The sequence below is a fragment of the Cygnus atratus genome, chromosome 9, assembly GCF_013377495.2.
Source record: "Cygnus atratus isolate AKBS03 ecotype Queensland, Australia chromosome 9, CAtr_DNAZoo_HiC_assembly, whole genome shotgun sequence".
Classification (NCBI taxonomy): domain Eukaryota; kingdom Metazoa; phylum Chordata; class Aves; order Anseriformes; family Anatidae; genus Cygnus; species Cygnus atratus.
In genome coordinates, this window is record NC_066370.1 from 17,643,908 (window position 1) to 17,658,151 (window position 14,244).

Here is a 14,244-nt window from a genome sequence, read left to right on the forward strand (position 1 = left end):
GAGACCCCTCCTTGACCAAGCACCACTGTACTTCAGCATGCCTACTGCTGAATTACTTTCTAGTGAAAGGGTGACTAAAAACCTGTCTCATTTATGAGCTTGTATGAAAACAAAATACCCCAGCATGGGCATTTTCACTTGCTGAGCAGTAATTTTATTGCAAAAACTATACAAAAAGAGTACATGAGTCCCTGCTAGTGGAAGCACAGCCACCCCTGAAACAGCTCCAAGCTGCTGCCAGCCCATGCTGGAGGAGTTAGGTGTTCTGTATTAGCTGCTGCATCACAAGGGCACAGAGACTGATCAACTGCAAGTATTCATCAGCACCATCTGCCAGGCATTTGTCCACTTCCTGCAAATGGAGAGAAGTTAAAACCCTTTAAAAAGGGTGGTGCTGGAGACAGCTGTCTCATACCACAAGGCTGAGACAGTTCACCACATCACAATTAAGTTTGCCAGCTGTTGACTTAATCAGCACCAGCCTCTCCAGCAGTCACATCACACCCATCTTAATTTTCCCTCCCCCTTCATATCAAAAAGAGCACACCCACAAACCTGCTTGAGCATCATTAGAATAACATGGCTAATAATTCATTTAGTTTGACTGGACTTCGCTTCCTTCTCAGGAAGTTTCTCAGAACAAAATTTCAGAAATTTGTAACAGGAAATACTCAGAATGAAAAATCAGAGTAAATTACAGAGAGAGAAGAAAAATTAACCAATGGAGACTGGAAAAGTAAAATTATTGAAGAGAACTCAAGCTACAGACTTACTGCAAGCTTCTCAACTATGATAGATTTCTGCTTGTCACTGAAATCATCGCTCTCCACAACAATATCATGAAGCTGGTTTACAAGCTGACCGACAGCATACCCTTCATTTATGAGATTCTGTGGCAGGGTATAAGAAAAGGGACGTAATTCAGCAGCAGAAACACCATAAAGAGGAAAAACAATCTGAAAAATTCTGTCTGAGCCAAAGACTGTCCTGGAACCTATTACGGAACTCTTAAGCATTAAAGTACAAGTCAGTGGTTTCCACAGAGTCCAGCACCCTGCCCAACGGTGACCCAAAGCAACCACCTAGGAAAGACCAGGAGAACATGGCAGACATACAGCAGCACATTCGCCTCAATATTCTCCCAGCTTCTGACAATTTACATCTCAGGGATTTTGTTAGCTAGAGACATTTTAAGCAGTTAGCCACCTCCGATGAACCTGCCCAATCTCACTCTAAAATTAGGAAAGCTTAGCATCTACAGAATCATGTGGCACAGCTTCACAGCCTTCACATCTTAAAGTGCGGCCAACTTTGATTTATCTTCTTCATCTGGTAGTGACTAGTTACAGACATACAGAGCACTGCAAAGAGTATTCCATGAAGCCACTTAAGTAGACAGAAATTTATGAAAATAAAAAAGCGCAATCTAGTGCACAAGATACACCCACGCCTTATTACAGCTTTATTCAGACACTTCTCATCTAACACAGTCTCTGTAACTAAAAAGGTGACTAGTCCAGAGACCGGTCCTTTCCACAGAGGATGCAATTTTAATGTTCTGTGCTAAGTGTCTCATTAGTAATTCTCAGCTTATTTCAGCCTAACAGCTCCCCGTGACCTCAGTTTAGCTCAGGAGAAAGTCACATTGGTAGCAAATCTTATTTGTAGCTTTCATAACTCTTCCTCAGAAGGGAAAGATCAGCAGCATACTAACTGGTGAAAGACAAGCTTCTTGAAATGGGCCTCCCAACTGACCTGAGGCCACATGTTCCTCAGCTGCAAGGCAGTAACAAACAATACACGGGGCAGTGACCTAGAAAAACTCTCAGGCTGAAGCACCAAGGGGACTGTACCTTTGCCACTGTTTCCAGTCTCTCAAAGGAACCGCTCTGGCAGGCAGACAGCAGTCCATCCGTTGTTTCTTTAGGGATGACCTGTAACAAATTACATTGCTTACTTTCAACTTTGTACACTTATAAGTCAGTCACAACTGAAGTCAATCAGCATTTCATTCCTCTACACAGGGAACCAACCACTCTTAAGCAAGTATCTAAGACAGACCAGATTTTTTTTTTTTTTAAATAAAACTGAGAGCTAGGCTTTAATATTTGTCTTACATTGGTGATAGAAATAAGAGCTATATAATGACACTGAATTGTCAAAGTCACATTCACAAATCAAAATTCACTATCACTTATTTGGGACACTAATTGGAGGACTTAATTTAAATAGGCAATGCTTTCTGCACCATGTTGTGCCTAAGCAAAACAGCAAATTAATTTTCTCTTCAGTGATGCACCAGGGACATAATTTTTTTTAAAAAAAAGGAACCAATGCAACAAGATCAGTCAATAAATCAGAACAGAAAAAAGTTGACAGATGCCATTTAGCTCAGAGCAGGGAAGCACTGCTGACATTCTCAGCCCCTCTACTCATCATCATTCCTGTCGGTTGACTGTCTGGACAGTTTGATTTCAAAGCTTCTTTATGAAATGTGGACAGTAGCAATTGCCTCTATTTCCACTCCATTCAAGCGAAAACCCCTCAACCCTTACAATTGGCTGTGACGGTAGCACCTTCAAGGGAAGAGTGTCCTTCTCTAAAGCTCATTTACTTTTTCAGTTCCTCAGCTCCATCAGTCTTTAAAAACCTGGGAGACTGTGTATTAGTACCCTACTAGCAATGCTAACAAGCATAAAACCATTTATTTTTAATCAAACCTTGACCAAAGGTAGATAAAGGTAGCAACTATACTTAGCACACAAACACTTTTCAGACTTATTACAGGAGAAGCTGTAAAGCATCACTTACCCCAGCAATTTCTGTGACTATGTTCTCTGTGATCTCCTTCCCTCCCATTAAGCGAGTGGCACTTTGAAGAAAAGTAATGGCTTTTCTTAAGTCCCCTTCTGACACTTTAACAAGGTAAGAGACCGCCTAAAAGAGAACGTGAGAAAATGCAATGCGTGTACTGGATCTTAATTAACAGTGGAAGTACAACTTCCTCAGCAAACTGATTTGAGAACATCAGGTAATGCCTGAAGCAGATGGTCAGAGCTAGGCACAATGCACAAGTTACAATGCAACCTCTCTGCTAATATAAGTGCTACCACAGGTCTAATGCAAACCACAGCTCTCAGGACTAGGATTTCATGTTACAAATGTGTCACCAAACAGTTCTCAAGTTACTTGGTCTCACAGCTGAAATGAGACTTGGGACAGTAGTGCACAACTGTGCTATGATCCACACCATTTTACCCACACTTGTATTTGTATTGTAACTGTGGTAACTTGTATTACCCACACAGCTTTTGAGTTACTCTCTGACAAGCGAGGCAATGGATTCAGATGGGGGCAAAGTTATATTCAGTGGAGTAAATTACACCTAGTTCTATCTCAGCCTCTTCTTACATGCTAAAGTACAAGTTCTGAACTTTCTTTTCCACTTGAGCAATACAAAGGAATAAAAATTACCTAATAGCGTACCTATTTTGTCACAACACGTCTACCAGCCTTAAAACCCCATGGTGATAAACAAATCTTGGGCAGCTGGAAATGTAATCCAGGAAAAATAAGCACTGTATACATTATGAATTATATAAAGTTGCAAGTGCTGCAAAATATGTGCTGGCAATTTCAGAATGAAATACTGACTTAATGCAAGTACACTCAGTACAGAACAAAAAGCCCTACAGTTATTCTCTAATTTGCTCTGGTGGATATTTCTCTGATTTTAGGAAGACTTTTACAATTTCATCATCACCTGTGTAAGGAGAATAATATGCGAATGATTTTATATACTGTACATAGTGCAATTGAAAAGTCTGGAAAAGTATGCTGACTTAGTCCCTTTCGCTGCAATGCAATTAGGTACCGGATTAAGCAATAAAATTACTTGGCAAGCACTAAGTTACCTCACTACTGATTTTCACATTTTCCTTCTCAGAAACATCCAATAGACGCTGCTGCTGGATTTTGTCTGACAAAGGTTTGAAGCGGAATTTGGAGCATCGAGACGTTAAAGGTTCAATTATTCTGAAAGAAAGAAAAATAAGTGCTTGCCAAATGATCACACAGCCACATTCATACAGATGAAGCTATCGTAATAGGCAAGGGTAACATAACCTTAAGATTGCAACACTAAAACCCAAAAGCTGAAACCTAAACGAAATAAAAAGTACTGTGAACAGGAAGAGGAACAAGTCCAAAAAAGTAACAGGTTCCTCACATACCTGCTGATGTAGTTACAAATAAGGCAGAAACGTGTTGTTTTAGATTCTTTTTCCATTGTGCGTCTTAAGGCTGCCTGGGCTGCTGAAGTCATAGAGTCTGCTTCATCCAGGATTACAATCTTAAAAGGAGGACAAGCTTTACCACTGAAAGACAAGGAGACATGCATTCTTTAGATCAAGTTAAAAATATCACTGCAAATGGTGAGTCACATTTTACTCAATATTTATACACAACAAATAGAACAAAATTAAACATTCAATTCTTTTTGATTATTTTTAAAGACTAGGATTTGTAAAGGGCAGGGGAGGCAAACTGAGTTCCCATAGAAAGACTGGTACTTGAACACTGCAGAATTCCCCTAAAATATGTACTCATGCTTTAAGTTTCTTCTAATAACTAACACAACACTTCTTTTTTTCAGGCTTCCTGGTTACCTGAACTTCAAAGAACATTACAACAGCCTAATTTCAGGACACAAGACCATCTCTTGCCATGTAGTCCTGGCATGCAGTTTCTTCTTGATACTTTCCTCAATCCATTTTTTACCACACACACACACACACAACTTCCCTTTTACAGGGCTTCTCACCTAATACCAGACTCTTTTCAGCATCTTATAAGCTAGCACCCATCTTGCATGAGATGCAAATTGAACAACCTCAGCTGCAACATGGTCTAGTGGTAGGTGTCCCTACTCATGGCAGGGGACTGGAACTACATGATCTTTAAGGCCCCTTCCAACCCAAACCATTCGATGATTCCATGGAACTAGAGGTAGAAGAGAAGTAACTTCCACAATTTACCCAAATAAGGTTTCCTGTGGTAGTCAGGCGACCTTTGCAAAGACAACAATGTATCTGTAAGTCCAGAAGGCTCAGTCTTACCTTTTTTCTCCCCTTTTTGCTTGTATAACATTAACAGCACTAGTAAAAGTTATTCAAACTCTCAATATGAAATGACGTGAACTCAAAGCCTAGCCAAAGTATTGCATTTGTTACAAACTTCAGACCAGTGCTGACCCATCTTTTGTATTAGAATTTTTATTATTTAGGTTAATTTTATAATCACATACTTTGTCCTAAGCAAGTCAGTCCATCCAACAGATCCAGCCTGGATTCAGCACTTACTCTGAACGACTTCCAGATGCTGTTAGCTGAGCAAAAGCCTTCACTTTTTCCCGGATCACTTGTATTCCACGCTCATCGGAGGCATTTAACTCAAGGACTCTTTGTCGGAATAATTCAGGACTGCAAAATCGGTATTACAACATATTAGCTGTTAATGCTTGTAATGGTATGTTACAAAGTGTATAGGCCAGAGGGCCTTTCTGAACTGCAGGTATTGTTTTTGCTAGCATTACTGAAAAACATACTTTGTTAAAATACAGCTGAGATAATTAAATGTTAGGTATGAATTTCCACTAGCTATTTCTACAATTGACTCCCACACTGAAGAAAACAACAAAGCATAAAATTATACCTGTTACAAGGAAAAAGTAGGAAGCTGGGTTTGTAAGCTCAGAGCACTACATAATGTGTCCTTCTACTTACATGCTGTTAGCAATGTAGAGAAAACAGTTAAATCCCCAGATACGGTAACTGGCAGTGGTCTGCCACTGCAATACTACCAGAAAGTAAATATCTAAAACATATAATACAGGTAGTATTTAGCAGCACCTCTGATTTAAAAATAAAAATTAAATATAGGGGAATTTAAATTCTTAGACTTCAGATGGAGACACAACATAGAGTTGTCTAGAAGTTATCCTCTCCAAAAAACAACATGAGACAAATATTAAAGACAAGGAAGGGAAAAGGTACCAGAGCCAACATTAGATAAGATCACACCATCAAACCACCTTCTCATCCATTTTTTGCTTATTGCCTACTCTGAAAGCACTACTCAAAACCACTCAGATGTTAGAATTCAGTTGGTGAGTGTACACAGAGTTCATAAGAACTATAACGCATACTAAATTTTAGTCTGATATTACTCAATGGTGCGTAACAGAAAGATTATGACACAGACATTTTGTGAAGTGCCTCAAGATCTGTGTTTAGCTAACAGCTTACTGAATATAGTATCAGAATTGGAAATCCTTTACAAAGTTCAGTAAGGCACGTGCAAGCCATTTCTTTTCATGCTCTTTTCTGCTAGGAACACATAGTTAAAGAGACACAGGGTTACATGGCTGCTAGCCTCAAGGAAGTGTTGTTGGTAACAGCAATCAGTGATTTATGAGGGACAAACAAGAAAGATATCTCATTTTAGAGTTGAACTAGAACATGAAGCAATTCCTGAACAAGAATTTAAAAGTATGAGAAAGTTTCCAGAAGCAACGTAAGAACAGGCAACAACCAGAGGCACACGACTAGAAGACACATGATAGTTGCTTATACCAAAGCAATTCAATTTCAGCTTACCCATAGAGTTCTCTAGCGGCTGCTAAAATAGTGGAAGTCTTTCCAGTTCCAGGTGGGCCATAGAACAACAGATTGGGAAGCTGGAAAAGCAAGGCAGCATTAAAAAAACAAAACAAAACAAAACAAAAACAAAACAAACAAAAAAAACCCACAAAACAGGAAAACCTACTGAAAATCTGAGCACCCGATAGAAACTATATACTCCTCCTGCAAAACAATATCAAATTCTAGGTCACTGCACATGGTGCTCTAAAGGAGGATAAACAGTAGCTGTTTATAAGACTGCATGAACAAGCTGTTATTTGGTGGCACCATCATACCTCCTATCAAAATAGACACTTCCAAGTCATATTTTATTTTGATATATAGCCTCCAGGTCAAGTCCAATATTACTAAAGCCTACAGAGCTTACTGTTATAGATATGACTGCAGTGACATGCAAATTTATCCAATGATGCCCTTCAGACAGTCAGCATACTACCAGCAGTGCAGCTGCAATAAAATTTGCCATAGGTTAACTACCTCATACCTTCTCAGCTCTGCCTTTGAAAGCCATTCAGAGAATTCTCTGCTGCCTTAACTCCACTGCAGTAAGTACAAGGTAGCTTGTGAATGTCAGCGCAATATTGCGGTGATCGCAACGCAGACATATCCTAAGAGTAATCATAGAGAAGCTTGCAAAACCTGACAGGAATGCATAGCACCGGCAAATAGTTTTCTATATCCACCCAATAATTTTTCAAAGGAGGAAACCAGTGGCATTTCTCAAAGAGATTAGGTTAACTGGTCTTTCAAATATTTTCATTAATAACCTTAGCATGAAAAACAGGAATGCATTATCAAAACATGCTGACACAGGTAGATGAAAGAAGCACAGCAAAGACTGCAGTAAGAATTATAGGATAACAGTTAAAAGCACAAAGCATAAAAGCTCACTATTTGAGAGACAGCTGAATATAAGTATCTGCTAGATGTCTGGAATTCATCAGCTGGAAGTAAAATAAAAGCTGACTTAGTTTTGTCTGTCAGTCAGGGAACTGTTCCTGTGTTCCTGACCACTGTAACACAGGGGTCCTAAGATGTTCACTTTCAACACAAATGCACAATTATTAATACTAACAAGGGGCTAGCAAGACTCCACCTAGAAAGCCACACACAGTTCAGGTCATCCTCAGTCAAGGACGATAAATCTAAATAAATCTAAACTGGAAAAGGTGATTACAGGAATGGAGGGCTTATTTATAAGAAATGACTTTTAAAAACAAAAAAAGTTAGCTCAGCAAAACAAGAGCCGAGAGGGAGCATCACTGATCTCCATAAATATATCAGTGCAGCAACAGGGACACAGAACTAAGTTGGCATAAAACCAAATTTCTGCAAATTAGCCACAACTAAAATCTGGATGAAAACAAGAAGCATAAGAGCGATAACTTTCTATACTAGCATTCCAAGTAGTCCCTCTTATCACTTAGCCAGTTGCATTTTAGAACAGCTGCCTTTGACAGTAGATGTTCCGGTTCTACATTCTTAGAACAAGAATCCACAAGTCCCCTCCAAACAACAGTAAGAAGACAAGCCTCTCTGTCTGATTTATTTTCAGCCCTTAATAAACGTTCTATTTTTAGAGAGTCAACTAAAGTTAGATTAAAGAATTTTATGCTGAATATAGCAAGCAATGCAGACAGAATCGGAACAGCAAAACCAAAGGTATCTAAAGAGCAGCAAGAACTGCAGGAGTACATGATCCACAGTCAGAAAATAAAAAAGACAGACCTTTTTGGCAACAGTATTCCATTTCAGCAACTAAGATAAGACACAGAACAGATGCAACTGTGTAGGCACTGGAAAAGTACGAGTAGTAGAATTTCAATATTTTATAGTAAGTAAAACCATTTCAAGTTTTGCCCTCTATCTGCTGATCATTTGTTACTCAGTTCCCTGGTTAGTAAGTAAACAGTATCCAATATCAACACAAGGTTTTTTCCAAGTTTAATTAGACACCACAACATTATTGCCTCCCCGTGTCTTTTTAGGGATTTCTGTGAAGAAATGCTTATTAAATGACAGCTGATAATTCATCAACTATGTTAGGTTAGCATACTGTAAGAGTAGACGTTTTGTGGAGCTGTGTGTTTGCAACACTCCTAATTTCGCGCCTCTGTGCTAAATCACAAAACATGCGTTAGCAGGTAAGAAGCTTTAATAAGAATCTATGCTTCCTAATTTCATTAAATCCATACTTTACTACTGTTTCCTGTTTCAACCCCTTTTATGCTCACTTCTCGCTGAAGTTATCACCAGTATTTACACTGCTTTTTCAACAAACACAGCCTAATCCTTCATGTAACTCTGAGGCAGTATTTTTAACAGACTGTAACCTGATCTGTTACCCCCAGCAAGCTTGAAAAAATGGGTAAGCAGGATACCTGCAGACATCACCCTATTTATGGCAGTTACTACATATAGGGTAAACTCCAAGTCCTTTTCTAGAAGTGTCAGTAGAAGTGAGGATATAAATTGGAATCGTAATCCTACCCCTAACTCTCTTCCCAGTAAGATATAATCAAGTAACCGAAAACTAAAGAATACTATAACATGTCAGTTTCTTTGCAAAAAGCAACATTAAATCAACAGTCCTGGCAGGCAGAAATCAATTTCTCCATTTCAAAATCACGTGGACTCTGGTCTTTCCCATTTATAAGAGATACATCGTGGTTTTTAGAAGACTTGCCCTATTTATAAGCTCCCAAACCAAGGCTCGCAAATACTTAGAAGCAACTTAGCATAGAACTGGCTCTCCAGTTCCAACAATAAGGTTTAAATAATGCTGTAAGTTTGTGTCATGTACTTTGTCACAGCTGTTTCTTTGATCTCAACAGATCTCCAAAGTCAGTGAGAACTCCTCAAACAAGTGCCAGGCACTTCATTCCTTAAGTTACACTTTTGCCTTTGACAGAATGAGTTCTTTCAAGAACTAACAAAAATATCTACATTTTAAAAGCATCAAATATTTTGAACTACTTGCATGATTTTGTTCTCAAATAACTTGCAGAGTTTGGGTAGCTATAGTAAAATACAAAGCCTGTAAGCACCTTACAGACAAGTTATAATTTGTCTTTTTCAACTCAGGAGGCAAAAAGTCAGCACAACTGCACAAGGCTCATCATCTGAGAAACACGGCTGACCCAGAAGCTGCAGGGTTTTAAATAGCTGCTGCTCAAAATAGAACCTGACAACCCATCACCTAAGTGATGGTACAAGACAGATATGTCCAGACAGCATAGGTGGGAGCACCTCAGCTCTCCTTAGCTGTTAATAGTTCCTTACTAATTACCAGAACTACAAATATTAAAACACAGAGGTGTTGCTGCTGAAACCGGTATTTCTAACAATACAATGTGACGTGACAAGGTCACATTACAACAACATTCCTGAAGTAAATTAAATCTGGAGGCATGAACTAAACAAATCATACAAGTCTTCCCCAGTTTTGTCATAGCAGCTCACTTTAGCTCCCTACACTCAAACACAAAGTACTTAAGCCTTTGCACATTCTGATTAAATGAACATTTTCGGATCAAATAGTCTCAAGCTAGTCAAACCAGAATTGCAGAGCAAATCGTCTCAAGATAAAACTTTTGAATACCAGAGACTACAAGTGCATGTTGTGCATCAGAATACAAGTTAAAGGCTTCCTCCATAAAACTCTGAAAACTCCAAATCGTTCTTTATAGCTCTCAGTGACTAGATATCCCTATCACAAATGCCATTTTTGGAACATCCTTACCAACCACTTCAGCTGGCTTTAGCTGTCTGTGTAAACAGGAACATCTTTTGGAGCACAATAATGACCTTCCTAGGTGAAACATGGAAGCTAAAGAAGTCTCAGCACATATAAGAGGAAGGAATTCTCCAGACTTGAAAAAAGCATTTTAAGCAGTTTCATAGAAGCACTGGTATGTCACTAGAATTCCTGTCAGTCCTGCCAGTCATTCCTAAATTACCATTTAGGAAAAGTCAATCCCTTTTCAATAAAAGAAAGTTTTCCCCTCTACTCTTCATCAGGAATGTCTGAAGTACTGGCTGAATAACAGTGTCTAGAAAATAAAGTCTCCTTCAGACTCAAAATTATTAACAGGATGTTTCCAATCAAGCTTTTGCAGAAAAATTCCAAAGTGCATCATGCAGCTGACAACTTTACAGTGAGACTTGGAGACTGGGAACATCTGAAATATGACACTGCTCCCAACACAATACCAGGAAGTCGCTTAGCTAGTCTGGAAACGTTATCATTGCCACGCTAGAGAAGGGCAGGCAGTTTTCCTTAGCACTGGCTCGTTTCTATGCCGTGGCAGCCGTTATCACCACACTCACATCGGCGCCTTCCAAGGACTTTTTCAGCACAGCGACGACTTCATCCTGGAAGGCGACTTCATCCACGTTCTTGGGGCGACTGAATACAAAGACACGAAATGCAATTCGTTATGTAACAGAAAGAAAAAATGGAATGGAGGAAAAAAAGCACACAAAACAACCATTTCCCTTTCCGATGACACTGGTACCAAAGAATTACAGCAAACGCTGCAGCTGGGGCCAAAATCCCCGACAGGAAACCCGCCCGGTGCCTCTGCCCTGCCTCCCTGAAGCGGTTTCTCAGGAAGAGACAAACGGCTTCCTACTGGAAACAGCGGCCCGAGGTTATTTTTAGAAGCCCAAAAGTATTTTGGAACAACATTTTGTCACTTTGCGAGCCCAAAAGCCTTCTCCTGAGGAGAGAGAGCCCTTGAGGCGCCTCAGCCCGGCTGTCAGAGGGCAGTCACACCGGGTACCCCCCCGGCCCTTACTATTTCTCCACCCAGGGCACGGGCCGGGGCTTCTTGCCCTCGCCGCCGCTCCCCGCCGCGCCCCTCTCCCTGGCGGCCGGGGGCTTGGTGCTGATGGCGGAGGGTCCCTTCAGGAAGGCCTGCATGGCTCCGGCTCCGGCTCCGCTCGCCTCTCTTCGGCTCCGCTCGGCCCCGTTCGGCCCCGTTCGGCCCCGCTCGGCCCCGCTCGGCCCGGCCGCGGCTAAGCCGAGCGCGTGACGTCACCGCCGCCCCGCAAGCCCCTCTCGGCCGCTTCCCGCCAAGCCGCCCGTTCCTCCCGCCCACGGCCAATCACAGAGCCCGCGCCGCAGGCGGGCCCTGACGTCACGCCTCGCAGCCAGGCACCGCCCGCCGGCAGCGCCGCGCGTGCTCCGATGAGGGAAGGTCCGGCCTCCATCTTGGCAGCTCCGGGCGCCATCTTGGCGCCTCCCTTCAAGGCGGCCCCCGGGGAGGGGCGGGCAGGCGGCCGGCGCCTTCTGGGCGGCCCTCCCGATTGCAGCTCCTTCAACAGAAATAAAGGAACAAAGCAAAAGCAATCGGCGCCGCGCCGAAAGTTGGCGGAGGAGGGCCTCTCCTGTCGGGATGCGAGAGCTGGTGCCTGGCCCCGGGGGGCTGAGGGGCGGCCTGAGGGGGGTCTCTGGAAGCGAGCCCAGGGCTGTGCCTCAGCCCTCTCTGTGCCAGCCGCCCTCCGTGGCTGTACGGCCTGCACTGCTCAAGCCTTCCCCGTCTCCTGTTGCCATGAGAGCAGCTCCCCCAGGTGTACAAATGCAGGGGTTGTATGTGCAAAAGTTACCAGTTAAGCCAAAGGGGATCCTTTTTGATTTCCCTTTATTACGAATAATCTGCATTACAGGGAAAAATAAATTTAAAAAAAGGATTAAAAAATGCTGGATGTGATTGATGTGTTCCCTCTAAAGGACTCAGAAGCATCCCAGCAGATTTGGCAGTCACGATGCACACCCACATGTCATCTTGTCCTCCCACTACGTACCTGTTCTATGTGTAAAAATTAAATCAGTTATGTTCCCTGCAGCTGCATGCTGGGTGCTTGCAGGTGTGCTGCTTTACTGATTCCCCTTGGCTGCTCCTGAGCACGAGGCACGGCCAGAGTGGCCTGAGCAGCCACAGCAGGCACCGTCCAGAACAGAACCTGTGCAGGGGCTGGACATGGTCTCTATGGCAACAGATGAACAGGCTTTGGAAAAGGGGATGCAGGAAATCGAAGCTGGAAATGCATCATTCTGCTGGCAAGACAAGCCCGTAATCCTTGTTTGGGCAATTTAAATAAGCTGTTTCCTTTCATCTAGAATTCTATTACTGAAACATGAAAATGCCTTGGCAGCAAGAGATGCCCATACACACAAGTCCTGAAGTTGGCCTGATCCTGACGAAAATACAATGCTGTTTTGTCCGGCTCTGATTATATTTGATACTTCCAAATAATGGTGACTTGGAAATGGTAAGGATGTATAAGCAGCTAGAACTGATCAGTTTTCTTTCTGAAGCTGTGTAAAGTATTGTTATGTTTTTGAGGTTTCATTCCATTTTGTGGTTATTCTGTCCTCTCCTTAACGGGGCCACTTCAAATGTCTCTAGCACTTGAGGATGTTATCAACTGTGTCTGAGCCTCAGGTTCAGTTCTGCGAAGGAAGTTCTTGTCTGCTATATTAACATAACTTAATAACAGAACTTTTTATTTCATTACCTTAACAAAAGCAAAAAAATCCAGAAGGAAATAAGTGATCCCAAGCTACTCTCTCACTTTCTCTTGCTGGTTTTCTCTCCCTCCGTTGTATAGATACAAGGACTGAAAATTACGCGTTCTCAATTCTGCATTCATCTATGGTCTAAAGGTGCAACAGATCAATCTCAAATGGTTATGATGTCCTCTCATTTGCTTGTCTCCAGGCTGTGGCCCACTGAAACTGTCTACAGTCTAGCTAAACTGTCTAAAGACTAGTTTAGCTTTAAAATGCTAATCACCTGATGCATGGTGAATTTGTTCTTTAAAGCACTTTAACATAATTGTGTATCTATAAAAAGCCAGACAGCTATTAAAAAGCTTTAAAAATATTTATTTTTGTTTGTTTGTTTGTTTTTCCTCTTGAAGTGTGACAGAAACATGTTTGGGGGATTTGACAACTTTTTTATCAGACTTCAAGAAGGAGAGATGAGCAGTAGGGGGGAGTCAATTTGAAGCAGCGTTGACACATTTCATTTATAATGCTATTTATAAAATGTATTAAAAAATATCTAAGACTATTTTAATTCATAAAGGCATAAGACCCAGGATGTACTGGTATTTAGAAACTGTAATATAGGTTATTTATTATATCTGCCCAGTGGCAGATGTCTCAATAGCGATACTGATTGTGAGCAACTTTCTTCATTCTCATCCCAGCCAGGTTCTCCAGCCACATTTGAGCAGTGGTATCTGCCAAATACCTGAGGTCTACTTTCACCACTGGTTCAAGTAGATCTGTGAGCTCAGTGAAATGATCCAATACGTTGCACTACTACTACGGCAAACAGGAGGTAGGAGTAGGAATATGTCGTGGGGTGGGTAAGGAGGTGAAGAATGTGCATTGGGGTGGCAAGGAAGTTTTCTGGCAACATGGATGGATCTAGATGGGAAGCCTGATCCCATTCCTTCCTACTCTGACATTTGCAGGTATACAACCATAGAATGGAGGTTCAAGAGCTCATTGGCTGAAAAACTACGTAAG

General features: G+C 41.6%; 1 protein-coding gene across 1 annotated transcript; it reads right to left on the bottom strand.

The window, feature by feature from the left end:
- Positions 1–131: 131 nt before the first annotated feature.
- On the bottom strand, positions 132–11,828 carry RFC4 (replication factor C subunit 4). The gene is made up of 10 exons (XM_035557207.2): positions 11,501–11,828; positions 11,031–11,109; positions 6,657–6,736; positions 5,361–5,480; positions 4,233–4,376; positions 3,915–4,035; positions 2,812–2,937; positions 1,854–1,934; positions 774–890; positions 132–352 (listed from the first exon to the last, which is right to left on the bottom strand). The coding sequence occupies exons 1-10, from the start codon at positions 11,623–11,625 to the stop codon at positions 257–259; spliced, it is 1,089 nt and encodes a 362-aa protein (XP_035413100.1). The 5' UTR covers positions 11,626–11,828; the 3' UTR covers positions 132–256.
- Between the last annotated feature and the right edge of the window lie 2,416 nt (positions 11,829–14,244).

Bases quoted from the DNA above. Each gene is read 5' to 3' on its own strand.
- RFC4 (XM_035557207.2), bottom strand. From the start codon at position 11,625: ATGCAGGCCTTCCTGAAGGGACCCTCCGCCATCAGCACCAAGCCCCCG. The intron at 11,110-11,500 runs GTAAGGGCCGGG...CTTTGTATTCAG, and splicing joins GTGCCCTGGGTGGAGAAATA to TCGCCCCAAGAACGTGGATG. The intron at 4,036-4,232 runs GTATGTGAGGAA...TCTTTCTTTCAG, and splicing joins ATTTGTAACTACATCAGCAG to AATAATTGAACCTTTAACGT.